General features: G+C 40.8%; 1 protein-coding gene across 2 annotated transcripts in view; it reads right to left on the bottom strand.

The window, feature by feature from the left end:
* The window catches only part of TLL2 (tolloid like 2), a 143705-nt gene that overhangs the window by 41506 nt on the left and 86550 nt on the right, over positions 1–15649 (bottom strand). Inside the window, exons 4-7 of one of the 2 annotated variants that reach the window (XM_040362262.1) lie at positions 12915–13058; positions 12503–12620; positions 7419–7597; positions 4249–4354 (exon numbers count right to left, since the gene is read on the bottom strand). In XM_040362262.1, the coding sequence (XP_040218196.1) occupies positions 4249–4354; positions 7419–7597; positions 12503–12620; positions 12915–13058 (547 nt within the window). The remainder of the gene's footprint in view (positions 1–4248; positions 4355–7418; positions 7598–12502; positions 12621–12914; positions 13059–15649) is intronic. The other variant, XM_040362264.1, reaches the window with a different exon arrangement.

Genomic DNA, 15649 nt, shown 5'->3' with positions numbered 1-15649 from the left:
TTCACAGTTTATAAATGCAAATATTAAATGAATTTCCTACTAAACAACGCTGTTGCCTTTACTCCCAGAGTCTACTAATGCAATGGGGTCAATTTACTAAATATAAGTAGGCTATTCACTTTGGGGACGCTGCACTTTGAAAGGGCATTACCCCCAGAGGTTAATGAATGAGGTGACGCTCGGCTGACTTCTATCATCCAAACATGTGCAAGCAAAATTGTGTTCTTTTCTCTTGCATGTGATTGGGTATTCTGTGCACCAATTTTACTAAGCTCTGGGGAAATTGACTTGCAATATTCGATTTCCCTTGCAAAGCAAGTGTGTAAGGAAAGAGCTTCTGGGAGATATAGTTCTGGGGATCGGTAGGAAATGTAGACTGTTATGCCAATTCCTCTAAAAAGCTACCCCTACAAAAATGTTACAAGCTTGGTGAGAACATCACAGGGAGTAATAAAAGCTATGGCCATTCCAACAGCATAAAAATGAAAGCAACCTTCAGTCATTGGCTAGAATTCCAGAATAAAATAACCAACAAGCTTGTATTAGCCAGCAAGCCATGTATACCATTGTGTAAAAAAAAAAAAAAAAAAAAAAAGACGACCCCAAAACAAACCTCTAGCTACAAATATATACGCAAATCATTTTTATATGACACAATTAGGATGAGTAAACATTTTTAAAAATGAACTAGGTAGCAGAATGCAGAAAACAAAAAAACTTTGCACTGATGGATCTACTTACGTGTACTCTTGTTAAACAGATCAGCTCAATACCAGCTACAATTATGAATTGACTACATTCAAGGGTCATAGGAACAACTGAATTGGTAAATTTATCATGCAGCTTTGTGCAGCATTCCTAGTAAACCCTTTTACTGGATAGGTCCCTTATGTCAAATTAAGCCGTTTTGTTGAATTTGATAGATAGAAAAAATATGGCACTTAACCAAGCAAATTGTGCTTTTGCAGTCAGTTTCTGAATTATGTTCAGCCTGCCTACAGCTGCCCATTGAGATCAGTTTACAGTTTCCGCTTCTATATATGTAATCACTTAACAATCAACCCCAGTATGAGGTAAGCCTGAGCTATATTACAATTAGGCCAGAAAGCATTTCCTCTATAAAATATTTACCCAAGAAAACAAAAATAGGTGTGTATTTCGCCCATTCCCACAGTGTAAGATAAGTTGGCCGAAAGCATAACTCCTGGGAAAAAATGTCCCGAGAAGCATGGCACTAAAATATCACCAACAGCATTGTATACTGTGCATCCGGAGAGTATTCACAGCACTTTATCCACATTTTGTTACCTTATTCCAAAATTAATTAAATGTATTATTTTCCTCAAAATTCTGCAAATACCTGATATAACAATGTAAAAAAGGTTTGTTTAAAATATTTGCATATATATATATATATATATATATATATATATATACACACACACACACACACATATATATATATATATATACACATATACATACATACACACTACTATTCTTATTAACAATAATAATATCACCACATGTACATAAGTATTCACAGCCTTTGCACAATACTTTGCTGAAGCACCTTCGGCACCCATCACTGTTGGGATGGTATTGGCCAGGTGATGAGCGGTGCCTGGTTTCCTCCAGACATGACGCTTGCCATTCAGGCCAACGAGTTCAATCTTTGTTTCATCAGACCAGAGAATTTTGTTTTTCATGGTCAGAGTCCTTCAGTTGCCTTTTGGCAAAACTCCAGGTGGGCTGTCATGTACCTTAATACTGAGGAGTGGCTTCCGCCTGGCCACTCTACAGGCACGATTGGTGGAGCACTGCAGGGATGGTTCTTTCTCCACAGAGAAATGCTGGAGCTCTGTCAGCGTGACCACCGTGTTCACCTCCCTGGCTAAAGGGCGCTTCTCCCCAGATTGCTTAATTTGGCTGGGCCACCCACGTTAGGAAAAGTCCTGGTGGCTACAAACTTTTTCCATTTACGGATGGAGGCCACTGTGCTCATTGGGACTTTCAATGCTGCAGAAACTTTTCTGTACCCTCCCCCAGATCTGTGCCTCGATACAATCCCATCTTGGAGGTCTACAGTTACTTCAACTTAATGGCTTGGTTTGTGCTCCGACATGCACTGTTTACTGTGGGACCTTATACAGACAGGTGTGTGCCTTTCCAAACCATGTCCAATCAACTGAATTTACCACAGGTGGACTCCAATCAAGTTGTAGAAAAATCTCAAGGATGAGTGGAAACAGGATGCACCCGAGCTCAAATTTGAGTGTCATGGCAAAAGGCTGTGAATACTTCAGTGCATGTGATTTGTTTCATTTTTATTTTTAATAAACATGCAAAGATTTCAAACTTTTTTCACATGGTAATTATGGGATATTGTTTGTAGATTTTTGAGGAAAACCATAAATGTAATCAATTTTGGAATAGGGCTGTTACATAACAAAATGTGGAAAAAAGTGAAGCATTGAATACTTTCCGGATGCACTGTATATACCCCCAAGAATACCAAAAAAATGCATAACTGATTTGTTGCTATAGGATTGCTACAAATTGCAGTTGGGCTAATAATATTAATCTATTCCCCAAGCTCATGGGGGAGAATACCAGAACCCATTACAGATACTAAGGAAAAATCAATTCTTCAATCTTGTGCGATGATGTTTATTATAATCCACTTATTAAAATATATCCAACTGAAAACTTGGTTTTGGATAGAGTAGGTAAGGTAAAACCCCAGTAATTTTTTTTTTTTTTACATATATCGCCTAAGCCCCATTGGGGAGATTTCTCTCTTCACTCTGTTCTCTCGGCACAACAGGAAGTGGGAGAAAATCTTTTGAATGTGAGGGATTATCCTCCCTCAAGCAGCTGTATCAATTGAAATGCGTGAGTCACCCTCTCCATTTGTCCAGTTTATGGTTATGACAAAGTGAAAGACTATCCACATTTTGGGTTGTCCCAGAAGTTAAATAGTTGATAACGACAATAGTCCATCCTGTTCAACCTGTGTAGATGTACGTGTGTCAGTGTCGATAATCATTTCCCATAGCCCCATATGTTGTGTTCTTTAAGATGTTGTGTCTTTTAAAAATATAAATACTCCCCGCTGACACCACCAAGATTTAAATGGAAGAAATAGATTTAATTTTATTCACAATTTTCATGCCATAATTTCTGTCATGAATATTACAATTTCACACTGGGAGGAAAAAAATAATTCAAACACAGTGCCATGCAAAAGCACATGAAACGTTACTGGTAACTTGAAACAAAATACAAAGTCTTAACCCCCTGGTAACTTGCTCCCCACCAGGATCTCTAAATATGCCCCCATTACCCCTCTAATTGCTTTAGAGGCGGTGTAGCTCAAGGATCCTTCCTGCATATCTGGTGCAGTCTATTTAACATGCTCTCCACCCTATTTAGTGTGTCCTCATCACCAGAACCATCTATGCATTATTAAATCTGAAGACGCCAGACTTAACACAATGCCAACTTAAACTTTTTCTAAAAATCACAACAGCAGCCAAACAAATCATTGCTAAATCATTTTAACTACCCTTTGTGTGCTTGCAGTTAAAAAAATAAGGTCACGCAAGCCATGCTCCATGCCAAAGTTGAAGAAGTCATCTCTGATAGCATAGCCAAATAGGAAGCCCTCTGGTCCCCGTGGGTGGCACATTTCCATTCACCCAACTTTGATGAATCTTACTTCCACGATTGGTGGCGTTGTTGTCTCACAGCTTAGTGGTATTCCCCACTAGGTTCCGCTCTAGAGGTACCTGGGACTCCCTCCCTCCATTTCCCTTTCTTGGCCTTCCCCCTACTACCTTCTTTTAAGGCTTTCCTTCTTGAGCAGCCAACATTCCCGTATTCACCATTGCACTACAGTGAGCTCCCATGCAAACGCTCTTTGGTTATCATGTGTCATACACTTTTAGTTAGAGAATCCTAATGTAATTTAGGCACACTTTATACGTTCTAGACTACTAGACTTTAGCCTCTGCCACTTAATACTAGTTATGCATCTTATGTTTATACATATGCATCACCCCTTATGTGATAATTATCTTTGTTACTGTTGTGCTATTTACCCATTTCTTCATTCTTGCTCAAGTAATGAGCCAATATCTGTGTGTACCGTTATTCTCTTTCCCGACTAATAAAACATTTAATGGTAACAATTACAAAACAAGAAATACTATGAAGAACTTAAGAGACATAACCTTAGATTCCAACCTTGAGAATGTGTTCCTGGCATAATGCATGATACTATCAAAATCGTATGTCTCTCCCAAAGAGTTCACTTCTCCTGGCTCCATTTTAAGGAAGTTGTATTCCTGACCTGCAAGGACAACAAGCTTTGAACATATTCTCACACTGAAAATAAAACTTCAGACCTAAAGAGCTCAAAAAGGACTAAATTCATATTTCATTTTCTACAGGGAATGCCTTTAAAAATTAAGAGGTAACGATGCAATGAACTTAAATCAGGCAATGCAATAAAGCATTTACTTTTCTTTTTATTTGTAGGACCAATTTTGAGCAAGATTTTAAAGACTAAATGCCATTCAAAGCTTACAGTTCCAAATTGATGAGAAGCTTGATGCTCTGCAAAGTATATCGTTTTGCTACAGACACACATTTGCCTCACCTTTCTGGCCCTGGGTACAGTCTTCCAACAATCACATCATAAATTCAATATTTAAGCAAACGAAAATAAAGCCACTCTTGTATGAATTAGAATATCCAAGGCACCGATTGTTCCATGTGACCCTGGAAGCTCCAATGCCTTTCATTCCATTCTTGAACTTATTTGTAGACTATGAGTAAGCTCCAGATGGAGTGAAACATGTTAGAGCTTACAGATCAGGTGAAACAGTCTGTGTTGGACATCGTAATGATTCATACAAGGCACTTTAATGGAGAGCGGTTTCCTTTTTTTTTGGCTTTTGTTCCATTTTCATCTGGTGATCCAGCCAGCAAGTCTGTTTTTCAAAAGAACAAGCTCTACAGCAGAATATATCCGTTTAAATGAAGGAACCAAAGAACTTAAAGTATAACTAAACACAGATTTTATTTTGTTTTAGATAGAGTGGAGAGGGATTAGAATACTTGTCCGTTTTTATTGTGGTCTGTGCCCCCATTAAAGCAGAGCTCCAGTAATTTTTGTGTTTATTAAAAGTCAGAAGTTAGAAAAATGTGTAGCTGCCGACTTAATAAAAAACAAACAAACAAACAAACAAACAAACAAACAAACAAACAAACAAACAAACAAACACACACACACACACACCTGTCCCAGGATCCAGCGATGTGGCCTCCCTAAAAATTGATTCTCTCCTTTACTTCTGCCGGTGCTGGCATTACAACTGTGGGCACCAAGCTGGGGCAACTTGTGGCCTTACAGCCGGTTGTGTTGCGCCTTTTGAATGGCGTAGCAATCTTCTGGGTGTCCCAAATGATTGCAAAGAGAAAAAAAAAAAAGAACTTCCTGTCAAAACTAGGTACCCGCCCTCCCCACCCCCATCCCCAAAAAGGACATGCCAAATGTGGCATAGGAAGGGGGGGGGGGGGGGCTTACAGCATAACTTCTTTTGGGTGGAGCTCCGCTTTAAAGAGATTCACCCCCATACCCATATGCAGTTTGTCCTGTTCATGGTTACTGAAAGAAAATCTAAAATGTTGGGTTGTCCCCAGAAAAGTAAGAGGGGAAACACTAGTTTTGGGGACTTGGGGGTCCCAAGAAGTTCCCTTAATTTGCAGGGATTTCATCTCACTTTGTTTGGCTATGGTACAGGAAGTGAAGGGAAATCTTTGCAACGGGACACAGATGGAGAAAAAAAACAAACACCACCTGACAGGCGTTATAAACCCCTCCTTGCTCTATCCAAAAAAAAAAATCATGCCTATTGTTCTACTTTAACTGACAGGGGTGATTAAAACTATCAGCTTTCATTTATTTATGCAAAACTTTTCCCGGGGGGGGGGGGGGGGGGGGTTTGCTGTAACTGTTTATAAAGTATTAGCTGGAGTTTGGCCTCAATGTGCCAATGTATCTAAATCTGCTAGTACATTTAATACCACCCTCTCCCGTACCCCACACAGCAATGCATCCGTTTTCTATGCTCATTCCTCCAGAGTCTTCCTAATACAGGTGGTGTGTTACTGGCCAGATAACCAGGTGTAAACAGGAGGGAAAAAAGACAAAGAAAAGAAAACTGATGCAGCCACCACATCTAAAGACTGGTAAGCTGCAATATAATACATTTGTGGGTTTAATACTGCTTTAAATATGGAATAGGTAAGAATCTTGTGGATTAGTAATACCAAAAACCTTTCCACGCTTGCAGAATATTTGTCATTGATAACTATGGAAAGCCCATGCCAACTACAACACAACCAATTCCGTTTGAAACCAAAATGCAGCAGCCTAGGCATAATGCCTCTAGTCTTCATCCTCTGACACCATCAAAGCGAACAAAACCTGACAAAAATGGTGATGGGAGAGACCTCCAGCACACAGCCTGTGATGGACAGCCTCAGCTCTGTCCCCAAGTGAGGTGGGGTGTCCCTTTGCTGTCTCTCAAAGCTTTTGTATATCTGAGTGTTAAAAGAATGTATAGGACAAATCACTGCTAACAGATAAACTTATGCAGAAGAATTTGTTTCATCTTTGTGCATCACCTGAGGCCAGGTCACTTCACTGGGTATTAGGTAAGGGTTTACAACCACTTTACGCCATCTTATTGGACTGGTTAGTAACAGTACCACGTCCCTATATGCTTAATGTTACATGCCCACCATTCTAGAAATGGGACTTTGAGTGTTGTTGAAGTTTAAAAAAAATGGGTACCATCATTAAAGTTTTTAAGATGGTACCCAAAAGATGCTTAAAGTCTTGGGCCCCTGTTAGACCCCTTTTACAATGAGGCGCTTTTCAGTCGTTTTAGCTCCAAGAATGGTGCCTCTCATGCCACCCCTGTGTGAAAACCTGAGTGCTTTGTGGGATGGGAAAAAAGACCTGCAAGCAGCATCTTTGGGGCGGTATACACCGCTCCCAAAACGCCCTGTCCACACGGGCGCTTTAATCCTTTCTTCAGCCACTAGCGGGGGGGTTGAAAGCACCGCTAAAACTGGCAGCGCTTTACTGCCAACCCACCCCAGCTCCAGTATGAAAGCACTCTTACAGGGGCTTTCCAATCAGCGAGTTTTTTCAGGCAGAAGTGGGTAAGCAGATGTAAATGAACTTGTGTTAGTTTACATCTGCCCACCTCCAAAAAAAAAGGGGGGGTGAGTCTACACTTTCTTTTTATTTTAAAGTAAACTTCGGCTTTAAAGAATAAAACAAATCAAGAGTATGCAGAAGAATTACAAGCATGACAGAAAGCAGATCCTCATGTTCATACCTTGCTGTATGTTTTCTCTCACAATTGTCACATGCTCATCTCGGTCAGGCCGGGTATGTTCATGCCAAAAACCAACAACATGACCCAATTCATGGACCACTATGCCGAATTTATCACAGTTTTTTCCTATGGATATGGCCTGAGGACCTCCTCCACGACGACCTACATATGAACAGCAGCTTAAAAGATTTTAAAAACAATTATAAATTCACAATATCACATTTATAGATGCATCATATTTAGGTCATCAAAGTACACTATTAAAGTAAAAAAGTTGAATAAAATGATACAACTATTTAAAAAAACAAAACAAAAAAAACACACGGACATATTTGCAGGTAGGCGGGGGCATAACTAAATTTAAGCAAGATTCAGATTTTTAAGGATGACCTGGAAGGGATTCACAAAATCAGTGCAAGAATTTCTCTGGTATTTATCAATTTAGTCTTCGTAATATTAGATGTAGTACAAGTGCTACTTATTGGTGACCTGTACCAATTTAGGGATTCTTACAGAAGATGGTAGTGAATATTGCATTGGACCTCCTCAACCCTTTTACGGTCACAGCCTTTATTTTCCCTAATTTGTGTATACTAAAATGCACTGTCATAAAAATACACAACCCTTCAAAAAAAAAAAAAAAAATCCTGGGACCATAGGGCCTGTAGAAAGAAAACTGCTGGTTTTGCACTTTGTCACACAAGATTTGTGCGACTGTTAATCAAACCTATATTTTTAGTAAAAACTAAATAAAAAAATACACAAAAAACACTAGATTTATGTATAAAAGTTTTGTCACAGGAAGTGAAGCGGCTAAAGGATGCAAGATACTGTAGAAGTTGCAATTTCAGGAGATACGTGTATAGGTTTGTTTTTTAAATAAATACACAAGCAAAAAAAACAAGTACCCAAACATTTAACTGCAGAGAAGTTCAATCCCCAAAACAGATACACATCTAAATCACAGAAAAATAGAAAGAAGAACAGTTTGGGACTTTAAATGAGATGGTGACCTGGTAAGGTCCGGTGCCTCCATCTAAAAGGGAGAGGAAAGGAAATGGGACTTTGAATGAAGCACGTAAGTGTAAAAAGATAACATTTATTGTACAGGTTAATATAGTACATAATGGCAATCATAAATAACTAATAAATATCCACTACAGTTCATATAAATACACACACACACACACAAGTTAAAATACCATATGGTTACAGACCGCCAATTTCACATAATACACATATTGAAAAATATCTAATGAAACACATGGTAAATAGAAAAACGGCATTGAGGATCTATGCATTTCATGGATTAAGCCATTAAGCACGCAAGTTGATGTGTAATGTCATACGATAGAAAAAAATTTAACCATAGAAAGTAAACCCCCACTCTCTGAAATACTTACAAACGTAGCTGTACGATGAAGGTGGATGTGGCACTAAAGTTTGGAGGCCCCCTAAGGGCATCTCTACTGGGAGCGGAGGTGGTGGACGTCCTGAAGGCCAATAAGGATGACATCCAGGGGAAGACAGATTTCCAGGAATTAGAAATCGTCATAAGTGGCCAGGAGTGCCAAAATCAAAAAAGAGGACTTCTGAGAAAATGGTATAATACAAAATGTGCAATAGGTCCTGTACTCGGTAAAGGGAAGGACAGGTAAAATAAAAAAAGCGTCAGTGAAGTCCAAACTGGTGAAGAGAAATAATGGATTGGTGGAAAAAAAAGTGAACCTAAGAGAACAGATGAAACCACCAAGGCCAATCAGTCATCCATAAATAAGGCCTATAGGGGCACAGCCGCCACACGCCCACCAACGTCATGCTAGCCTGCACTGTGGGAGGGAGGCGCCATCAATTGGGCGGACAAGCCGCCCAACATTGGCGCCAATGTTTCTATCATATTACATTACACATTCAACTCACATGCATGCTCCTGAAGTGTGGATCAATCCACAAAATGCGTAGATCTACTCAATGATATGTTTAAATTAGGGGTGTGCATCTTCACTGACCTCACAAAATCGATTCCGATTATCCTGTCCACGATCCGATTCCGCGATGCATCACGATTACTGTGCACTGTTTTCATCCAAAAAAATTCAAGCAGTCAGAAGAACTCAATTTATCTGTTCTTAAAAAATAACTCCCTGCATTTAGCTCCAGACTGCCCCCAAATGACTTACAGGAGATGGTCAGAGACTGCAGACATGACCCACGAGAGGGTCAGAGACTGCGGACATGACCCACGAGAGGGTCAGAGACTGCGGACATGACCCACGAGAGGGTCAGAGACTGCGGACATGACCCACGAGAGGGTCAGAGACTGCGGACATGACCCACGAGAGGGTCAGAGACTGCGGACATGACCCACGAGAGGGTCAGAGACTGCGGACATGACCCACGAGAGGGTCAGAGACTGCGGACAATGTCCCCCCAAACGACAATGTATGCCATTTCATTAATTATTGTTTATGCATGTCTTATTGTCTCAGTGATTGATTCACATCACAACTTCATTGATACTTTTTTTTGTATGATTTATGGTTTTGCTCATCACTGACCCGACACATGCAATGCAAGGCTGCATGTGTGGTGGTGTCAGTGAGGAGCAAAACCATAAATCATACAGAGGAAAAATAAAAAATAAAATTGTATCAATGAAGTTGTGATGTGAATCAATCACTAAGATAAGAAGACATCCATAAACCATAATTAATGAAATGGCATGGTCACTTTAATGTTTTGATCCACCATCAAGTTTATTACAGTCATAATTTAGCAAATTTGTGGCCGATTTAAGTACCTGATGACAGAGTGTGCACTGGTTTCCTGCTGAAGCCTGTGAGGACAAGCGCGGCCATCCAGTATTCTTCCGGCTCACTCGGGTCTCCCACTGCCCGAAGCAGCCTGTTGTGAGAAGGACAAGTGCGGGGCGCTGGCTCAGGTCTCCCGCAGCAGCCTGTGTGACAGTGAGCCGAGGAGGAGGACTCTCTGGAGACCAGGAGTCGGGGACACTCGATCCACATGTCTCCTCTCCTGTAGCAGCCAGCTCAACACACGGCGACACGGCTGGGGATGACGTCAGCGGGAGACAGGAAAAGAGGGCGCGGCTGACGCCCACGGCTCAGGGGCAGGGCACAGTGCCTTCAGCTCCATTAAGAGAGGCAGGGCGCCGCATGCAGATGACTTCACCCTAAAAAATCGATTATTTTGGTCACAGCATCGATGCTGCGATTAAAGTCAAACACCCCCAGTTTCAAAACTATATATATATATATATATATATATATATACACACATACATATACAAACACACATATACATACACACACACACACACACACACACACTGTATTGGATTTATTATGATTAACATCGTGTACTATATTATTAACTTGTACAATAAAATTTGTTTTTGTACACCTACATGCTTCAAAGTCCCATTTCATTTCCCGCCTTTTTATTTTAAATCACAGAAATAAGTGAAAGCATAAAAAACGTAAACACAAAAATTGAATATTTTGAAGCTTACTAGTACTTTGATGCGGTGGCTGCATTAGTTGTCTTTAAGCCTTTAGTTTACACTGGCAAAACTGCCAGTAACACTTGTCACACCTTTATTGAAGCTAGGCAAATGCCCTGTGTGTGGATTTTGTATTGGTTTTAAAAAGGGCCCAGTAGAACCCCTAGCTCATTAGTACCCCAGCAGATGCCAAGCTCAGTAGTAACCCCCAGCTCTGCTGATGCCAAGCTCAGTAGTAACCCCCAGCTCTGCTGATGCCAAGCTCAGTAGTAACCCCCAGCTCTGCTGATGCCAAGCTCAGTAGTAACCCCCAGCTCTGCTGATGCCAAGCTCAGTAGTAACCCCCAGCTCTGCTGATGCCAAGCTCAGTAGTAACCCCCAGCTCTTCTGATGCCAAGCTCAGTAGTAACCCCCAGCTCTGCTGATGCCAAGCTCAGTAGTAACCCCCAGCTCATAATCCCACAGATCCTTATCTGAGCTTCCTCACTCTCAAGTCCCAACGCACCTCATGCTATGCTGCACACCACGTGCAACATCAGCTACTTTCTCTTGCTCTGGTCCCCCAGCTCAGCTAAAGTCCAGTCAACTTCCGCTAGAACGTTCCCATGTTGCAAATCACGTGTGCCACCTGGTAGTTGCTTCGCTCCAGTCCGGACCCTGTTCCTTCCTGCTGCTGCACACCAGATGTGAAGTCTGCACCAGAAAAACCCAGATTATATACACATGAACCAGAAGTTACTGCTGATGAAGTCTTTCCGATTCACGTGTTGGTTTACCAGTGCATCCTGGGATCTCTTACCTGCAAGACCTTCAAAACAAAGCTAAAGCTGAATAAAAGCCCCTCAAAAGCTTTAACTGCTGTTAGCGAGCATTGTCAGACTTCTATGGAGGTTTTAGAGATGCTTTGAAGCACCAAAAAAGCAACATGGGGTAAAAAAAAAAAAAAAAAGTATTGCACAATGTGTGAACAGAACTGCAAGATAACCATTTTATTTAGTGACCGATGCTTTGATTGGCATTCAGAGAGTTTAAAAAAAAAAAAAAAAAAAGTAGTGTGTCCAATGCCATTATTTGAGGCAAGTATAAACAAGCCCTTATAGTTTTGCGGTCATTAGTAAGGTGAATGGATGCACATAAACTTTGGGCGTGGAGATGGAATCACAACTTCATCAGAAGTGTTGTTGCACACATGAAATGTTTATGCATGGAACTTTCACTTTATTACACCACATTACCCTTTTTCACTTTTACTTATATGGAGAGTGAGAGATTTTCTAGCGCTGCACACCTTTTTGGATTTGTAAAAACGATTCAGGGTTCACACAAGTAAAAGCAAATACCGCCAGCCATTCACCTCTATGGGTGGCTGTACACGCCACCTGCAGCTCCCCAGCTGTAAGAAAACGTCAGGATTTTATGCCAGACCCCTGCCTGCACGTTTAAACCGTCCCCATGTGAACAAGTTCTAAAAAAAGTGATAATCGGGTATCTACTACTATGTAGCTAGGGCATTTCTGTATTAAGAAATATTGATTTACCACAACGTATTCCCATTTATACTTACCCACATGTTCTGTAAGTGAATATGATGTAACTTTCTTCATCAGTTCTTTCAACAAATGTTACACAGGTATATCTTTCCCAGTGCCTCATTGCTTGTTTAAAGATTGCTCTTTGAGGGCCTATAAAGAGCAAATATGAACTTTTATGTTAATGTACAAATGCCAATAAAAACCTCAACGCAGTAAACTTTGTCTATACCACATCATCTTCTGTAAGCTTAGCTGGATTTATAAAATAGCAATAGTCGGAAAAGCCTTAGATGTTTTTGGTAACCAAAATGCAAGCAGAAAATACTTTAGGTGTGCAGTAAGGTCCCTTCAATGTTCTTCTTGTCCCATAAATCCCCCATATTTTTTGGGCGTTTATTCAATTAAACTATTAGGGCTAGACGTGGAAAAAAAAAATAATCTAACCAGTAAAGTTTCCTCCGATGACATAAGGTATGACTCCTCCGGGCCATATTCTCTCCGTTCTAGAAGTTGCAGCTCTGCGAACCCTTGCCTTCTTGTCGCTAGAATATTTGATTGTGGATCCATTTGTCACAGCATTCAAGCTACCTTGTAAAGAAAGGTGCAGCACAGTTTACACACTCAGTGTAAATACCAACAGTATTACAAATTCTGAAATTGCATTGTATGCCATTTTTTTAGGTCATTAATGGAATTTTTTATTTGTGCCTCTTGTTTAACCACTTCAATACCGGCCCATTGTCATTTGACGTCCACAGATGGGATCTCCCATCCTGGGTGGACGTCAAATGACGTCCTCAGCTTTGCGGGTGAATATCTGAATGATGCCTGCAGCCAGAGGCATCATCCAGATATCCTCTTGTTCAGCCGGTGATTCTGCACGACATAAGAACGATCATAGCGGCGGTTCCGCCGCTTGATCGTTCTTGCAGGCGGCAGGAGGGGACATCCCCCCCCTCCATCCGGTGCTTCTCCGGGCTCTCCCGTGCCTTCGGGGGCCCGGAGAACGAATCGTCCGGTGTCGGCAGGAAGCATAGAGATGACTGGTGACCAGATGGTCACCAGTCATCTCTATGACCGTCGGAGGACCCGGGCGCGATGTGATGACGTCACGCCCGGGTCCCCGTAAGTAAACAAAGCCGCCATTGCGGCTGTAAGCATCTATTCACGAGATCGGTGAATTTTTTTTCACCGATCTCATGGTTTCCAGCCTGGAGGAGAGATGTGGGGTCTTGTTGACCCCCCCCATCTCTCCATAAAGAGGACCTGTCACACACATTCCTATTACAAGGGATGTTTACATTCCTTGTAATAGGAATAAAAGTGAAAAAAAAAAAAAAAAAAAAAAAAAAAATTTGAAAAAAAGTGTAAAAATAAATAAAAATAAGTAAAAAAATAAATAAAAGTGAAAAAAATTAAATTAAACCGCCCCTGTCCCCGGTAGCTCGCGTGCAGATGCGAATGCACACGTAAGTCCCGCCGACATGTAAACGCCGTTTAAAACCCATATGTGAGGTATCGCCGCGTGCGTCAGAGTGCCAGCAACAAATCTAGCACTAGATCTCCTCTGTAAATCTAAACTGGTAACCTGTAAAAATAAATTAAAGCGTTGCCTATGGAGATTTTTAAGTACCAAAGTTTGGCGCCATTCCATGAGTGTGCGCATAATTAAAGCGTGACATGTTGGGTATCCATTTACTCGGTGTAACATAATCTTTCACATAATACAAAAAAATTGGGCTAACTTTACTGGTTTGTTATTTTTTTAATTCATGAAACAATTTTTTTTCCAAAAAAAAGGGTGTTTGAAAAATTATTGCGCAAATACCGTGCAATATAAAACGTTGCAATGACCGTCGTTTTATTCCCTAGGGTGTCTGCTAAAAAAACATATATAATGTTTGGGGGTTCTGCGTAATTTTCTAGCAAAAGAATGATGATTTTAACATGTAGGAGAGAAGTGCCAGAATAGGCCCGGTATGGAGGTGGTATAAAAGCCCTGTATTGAAGTGGTTAAACTGTTTTTCCCCCTCTAGTGCACAGAAAAGGTCACACGCTTTACCTGCATGTGTGTAGTGACGATAAAACTTTTGCATCAGCCAGGGCACTGCAGGTAAAATAAGGCTAAGCTGTATATCATTAGGATTGCAATTATAAAAGGGTTCAGCACAAGGGACACACCCTACTCACTGCAAGGTATGCCCCTTGTGCTAATTTTTCTGTGTTTAATCTTAGCTACACTTTGGCATTAAGGCATGTCTTTCAGCATATGTGCAACAATGCTGAATACTACAACGTAAATTTGTGGCAATTCTAACCTATCCAGCATAGGCCCAAGCTGGAGACATTCGCCAATGGTTACCCACTACACCCCCACCGGCCTGTACCAATAAGATATGTTGGGCTAGGGGTCTTGAGTGGAGATTTTTCACCATTTAGACATTGAGCAGAACAGGAAAAGTAATCAAACACAATTTAGACATTTGTGATCCTAGCAGTGGAACGTGAACCGGCACCAACTGCCTATTCAAATTCGAGATGCGATAGGATTGCTGAAATCCAAAACGGAAGCCGATGCTGGCACCATGCCACACTTTGCATGGTACATTTCTTTAGCCCACAGTACTCTGTCCTTACCATTAAAGGGCCATTTGTCAAAAATGCCCAGTCCTCTTGTGTGCATATCTAGTAAATGTTAAAGCACACCTACTGCATAACTTCATATATTTTATCTTTTAATGCAGCAGTATTTAAGACAGCCTAAACATTTCATCCACAAATTTTCAACCAGGTAACTTTTCTTTCCATTATGCTGCAGACTCCCAAAAGGAAAACTGGCTTAACATATGGCTCAGTTTGAAAACCACCTTATTCTCCCATTATATATAAGGGAACCAGTTTAATGTCAAACTGTCACCAGCTTATTAGGTTTTAGTCCACGCAGCTCTCTGAGCTTTAAAAGTATATATAAAAAAAAACATATGCAAGTTGCCATATTTCCAAACATAATGGCTCAGCTAAAATCCTCTTTTTTGAAAAAAGACAGCCTATTGGCAAGTGCACACCATGCAAATGCATTTGTTTTCGGCTTGAGTTCACTGAGGAAAAAAAGTTTCCAGTTTACACTACTCAGACGTCGGAATTAAATACATCCTTCCTTTTACGGATAGGGTTACTGA

Source organism: Rana temporaria, chromosome 8 (genome assembly GCF_905171775.1).
Source record: "Rana temporaria chromosome 8, aRanTem1.1, whole genome shotgun sequence".
Classification (NCBI taxonomy): domain Eukaryota; kingdom Metazoa; phylum Chordata; class Amphibia; order Anura; family Ranidae; genus Rana; species Rana temporaria.
Note: the sequence above shows the minus strand (reverse complement) of the source record. Positions and strands in the feature narration are given on the sequence as shown.